The 5,045-nt window shown below is 49.7% G+C and overlaps 1 protein-coding gene across 1 annotated transcript; it reads right to left on the minus strand.

Moving 5' to 3' along the window:
- Nucleotides 1-2,408: 2,408 nt before the first annotated feature.
- Nucleotides 2,409-2,723, minus strand: LOC125943476 (gametocyte-specific factor 1-like). The gene has a single exon (XM_049662809.1). The coding sequence runs from the start codon at nucleotides 2,721-2,723 to the stop codon at nucleotides 2,409-2,411; it is 315 nt and encodes a 104-aa protein (XP_049518766.1).
- Between the last annotated feature and the right edge of the window lie 2,322 nt (nucleotides 2,724-5,045).

Below are 5,045 nucleotides of genomic sequence, written 5' to 3' on the forward strand. Positions count from 1 at the left end.
CCAAGCAACAAGCTGATGTCCGCATGAACCTAAAGGCATCTTTCGTACCTCTGCTGGGACCAGCAGCAAGCCTGCAGGCAGTCTGCCAAGACCAACAAAAAATCAGTAAGCACCCTGCTGGAACCAGCACAGCCAACAGATTGCCTGTTAGGACCAGCAGAAAATCAGTAAGCACCTTGCTGGAACGATCAGCACGCAGCCCACTGGGATCAATAGAAAACCAGTAAGCACCGTGCTGGAACCAGCACAACCAGCAGATTACTTGCTGGTTCCATCAGATACCAGTACAAACCAGCAGCTCCCAGCAGGAAATCAGCAGGAAATTTTCGCCAGGGACCCTATTGCTGAACACCCGACATACGTCACAAAAGCGTATTTTCTTCGAAAACAGCAGGACATTGTGTACAAGAGACCACGCGGAGACTGCACGGAAGGCTGGGCGAAGGAACGGAAAAGCTAAGCTTCGAATCAGAAATGGCGTAGAGACGACAGCATCATTTGACTATCCACCTATAAAGCAACACAAGCACTGTGCGGCGTCACTTCTGTACAAAGCTGGATCAGTGTTCATTGCCGATGCAGTTTCCCGCCTTGCTGACAAAGAGCGCACAATGCCGTACATTTCAGCGCTACAGCACTCGCCGGGAGGAGAAAGGCGCGAAAGTACACCGAAAGGTGATTGACCACATCGCACAGTCGAGACACCAGTCGGCAGCACAATGCCACGTGACCACGCTTCTTTCTTTACTTATCGTTCTTTCAGATTTCGCGTTCTTACTTTCCTTTAAACAGGGATCACCAGTGTGCTCCATTGCTATCGCACTGTCCTCTTACAGTAATATCATAACTAAGCACCGCGGCGAAAGTTTAGTGGTCATGGCGTTGTGCCGCTGAGCTGTGTTGGATCCCGGTCGCGGGTTGGATCCCGGCTGCGCGGCCGCGTTACGATGGGGGCAATACAAAACCGCTCGGACACCCTGCGTTGGGTGCACGGTAAAGAACGCAAGGTGGTCAAAATTAATCTGGTGCACGTTAAAGAACCCCATGTGGTCCAAATTTCCGGAGTGCCCCACTACGGCGTGCCTCATAATCAGATCGTGGTTTTGGCACGTAAAACCCCATAATTTTAATCTCCCCCCCAGCGGCTTGCCTCATAATGAAATTATAATTGTTGCGAAAAAAAACTGAAAGTGTTGTAAATTTTAGCCAAAAAAAATCACTAGCCCTTCCCCTGTCGGGAAAATGGGGGCAAGCGCTTGTCATGTGTCTATCTGACCTTTGTGGTGATTTTCTTTCTTGCCCTCTCTCTTTATTTTTCTTTCCTTCTCTCCTCCTTTCTCTCTATATCTCTTTCTTCCTTTCTCTCTCTATTTCTCTGACCTTCGTGGTGATTTTCTACTTCTCTCTCTCTCTCTCTCGTCTTTCTTTCTCTCTTTATTCTTTAGCTCTCTCTTTCATTTTCTCTCTTTTCTGCCTGGTAAGTGCTAATGAGCTTGGACCCTTTCTGCACTATCGCCAGGATCGGCCCACTTTTCAGCGTGACGCCGCCACCACCACCGCCGCTGCCACCGAAATTTGTGAGCCTATAATGCTTCGCTTAAAAAAGGCGTACGAAAGCTTTGTGATACCGCCCCTTTACATCTGCTTTCGTGGCACGTGGCTGCGTGAAAAAAAATTATTTCCTACCCTCAATTTCATTTGATTGAATATGTGAATAACTGCCAAAACAGCATTTAGCACCCACTCGGAGGCACTTGCAAGATGCGTTGGCTTTTAATGTTCTGTCTTTCTGCCCGTTTCTATTTTAGTGACGGACAAAGAAAAAAAAGACGAGGAAGGTTGTATCAAGGCTCGCGGCTTGTGTTCACGAGCCTCGCTGGCTGCCTTTACGGGTGCGTTGTCCAGCCACGAGCGGCACGTTCTCCTCGTGGTGAAAAAGTTCCACGTCTGCCATCAGAACCTGGCTGCTGGAACCAGTGCTCCCGAAGCTTCGTCTATTCCGTCAGAGCCTGGCCGGCTTCCGGTTATGCCAACTGTCGCCACTTCGTAGCTGCGACAGGACAAGGAAGGTGAAGCGCAAGCTGTCATCCGGCTCGACAAGCAGCGGCTCCAGTAGCTCGCCATCCCACATTACGGCAAACCTCCCGGAAGACTTAGCTGCTCTCACGATGCAGCTGCAACCTGATGTTCCAGGAGACGCAAGAGAAGCAGCTGCTTCGCTGCAGTGCTCAAACGATGAGATGCTGGCTGCGCGCACGCCTCAGCTCGTCGAGCAGCAGCACTCACTAGTGCGCCGTCGAGGGAGCGGACAGGGAGCAAGAAGACCGCAGCATGAAGAACCGCTGGATCCAGGTATCGTCACCACCTCGTTGCATGTCACGAGCTCTGCAGGCAGCGCAGGAAACGTGTTATGCCGAGACCCAGAGCCAGGGATGGGACACTGCCTTGTTCATCGAGGACTCGACGCTGCAGAAGCGCGACTCAGAGTCGCGGAGGTCAAAGGGTGGGTCCGGATCGTCCCTGGTCGCTGTGCAGAATGTCGACGACCGGTCCGGGCAGGTGGCGAGGTGCCTCTGGTAGTCTTCAGCGTTGGCGGGCGCCATGTGATCCTTGGTGAAAGGGCAAGGCTTAAGGCGGCGCGGAGCGTGTTCCCTGCGGCACTTGGTCATGTGAATTTTGAGCCGACCACTCTTGACTTTGTGGAATGGGTTGTACTGGCACATGGACCCCGGAACGTTTTTGGGAGTGGGGGCGGGGGTGGGGGGGGGCATGTTTGTCGTCTTTGTATGTTGTGTTTATTATTTTTTTCTCAATGTTCGTCAATTCGTACTTATTTACATTACATTTTATTATTTTCATAATTAGTATAATTTTGTTGACATCAATTACTACTCTTTGAATTCATTTTCCCCGAAATAAATTTGGCATATTTGTATCCTCGCTTATTCTGCATTGGTATGCACTTTAATACAGTATATGCATACTGATGCAACTGAAACCGGCGCAGACCACAAATGACATAACGGGTTCGAAAGCGCGAAAAATCATTTTTAATATTTCTGCATTCTATCCTGCAGTGAAGCAAATGTGAACTGACACAAGTACTCAGATGTGATGCAAGTAGGCAAGAAAGTAGGCACTACGTACAAAGCTATTATCGCAGATTGACGAGCTTCATGGCTGCAGCATGACAAGAGCTAGGGCGTTGCGCGGGAGAGGTTGTCAAAGAAGGCCAAAGGTAGCTGTTCGTTCTGCAGTTGTAGACACGAACTCTTTCATAACGGTATCCAAGTGCAGTTCCGTAGCTGTCTTCTTGTGCAGGTGAAGGAGCAGAAGGTGTGTCAGCCTCCGCTGCGTCATTCTATTGGGCAAAAATGTTTTACTCACATAAGAGCACTGAAAGATCGCTCTCCTGAAACAGTTGACGCAGGTGCAGAAAACACGAGTTGCAGGTACTGGACAACCTGGTCCATCATCTTACGCATATCTGCAGACTTCCCTAGCAGAATTTGTAAAATGCGTTCACTTGCGGGTGGACCCCCGTCACGCAGGAGCGTTGGGAGAAGCACGAGCTGCGCTGAAAGCCTGCTGATGTCAAAATCTGCAGCGTGTGCTCCTAAAAGCTCATTTAGGTCGCTTGCCGCGAAGTTTCGGCCTTCAGCAGCGTCAGTCAAAATGCGCTCAAGGCTGTTCAGCTGCTGATTGCCGGGCTGTTCAAATCGCCGTCGGATATTGCTGGTAATACGATCGATAGCGGCAAAAAACACTTTTTCTCTGTGAGGACTTGCCGTCAAGCGCTGCAGGCTCCTCAGGTGTATGCGAATGGAAGCCTTCTGGGCGGCTGTTAAACTTTGGGCACACGAGGTTCCTTTAGACCTAACTCTGTTGCTCTTGAGTTCGTCCGCTGCCATAGGACGTCAAATGAGGCGTCAGGCCGTAGCCTTGACAAGCGGTCACAAAGAGCTTCTGCTGCTTCTATTGCTCCTGCAGCGCGGTAAACTGGGCGTTGAAGCATCCTCAGTTATTCCTCTCTTGGGCCAAACAGAGCTATAGAAAGGTTGATTCCCAATAAAGTTTCGAACTTCTTTAAGACTTTCTCATATCGTTTTATGGCTGTCTTGCTTGTGCCACTGAGAGAGCTTTGAACTGAGGATAGGCTATTGTCCCTTACTGATAGGTTTCCGTTCAGTAGCTTTGCCGAATGCTGGCTGCCGTGGAGCCAAGATTGGGCCAGTTAGGCTTGATCAATAATCTGGTTGATTTTTTTACGAGTTCTTCAAGGGCTTGGCATGTACCCTGGTGTTCGATATTTCAGGTTTGTCTTCTGTGGTGTTTGGAAATTTGCGTGTCAGGAGTTTCGTTTCTTGTTAGCGGCCGTCTATGAACTGATCATCGATCTTTTGTGCAGGTTTTCCGCATTTGCAAGAGTTGTGCTCAGGTTTTGTGATCTTAAGATGTTTAGAAACATATAATCTCCGGTGATTGCCTCGCTTGTGTATTATTTTGTAGGGAAGTGCGGTGGCATGTGGGAAATGTTTCTTATCGATTGATGTGTTGTTCCTTCTCCATGTGTAAGTAAATATATCGCCAATTTTTTGTGCATCTGTTTGCGTAGATGTCATTTGATGAAAAGTTTGGTTACTGGTCTGTTGAGTGACGTGCCTTAATTTGTGGCATCACCCCTCATCCAGCCTTTATGTCCCCGTTCCCCCCTCCCCCTGTGCAGAGTAGCAGGGTAGTGCATGCTAGCTCAGGCCGACCTCTCTGCCTTCCTTCAAATAAATGATCTCTCTCTCTCTCTCTCTCTCGTGGTTTCTTAACCAGCCATCGTCCCCCACGTACAGTTGAGGCCTTCTGGAAAGCATGTGCCACACACCCACTAGTGTAAAATATAACTATGGCTCTTGTAAAAAATTTGATTTCAGCGTCAACGCGTCGGAAAGTGGGGAAGCCTGCCCCCTCTGGAAAAATGTTGGGCGGGGGGGGGGGGGGCGACCGCCCCCCAGCTCCCCGGTTCCGGAGTCCCTGTACGGGCACTTCACCAG

Source organism: Dermacentor silvarum, chromosome 1 (genome assembly GCF_013339745.2).
Source record: "Dermacentor silvarum isolate Dsil-2018 chromosome 1, BIME_Dsil_1.4, whole genome shotgun sequence".
NCBI classification, from domain to species: domain Eukaryota; kingdom Metazoa; phylum Arthropoda; class Arachnida; order Ixodida; family Ixodidae; genus Dermacentor; species Dermacentor silvarum.

Bases quoted from the DNA above. Each gene is read 5' to 3' on its own strand.
- LOC125943476 (XM_049662809.1), bottom strand. From the start codon at position 2,723: ATGTGCCAGTACAACCCATTCCACAAAGTCAAGAGTGGTCGGCTCAAA.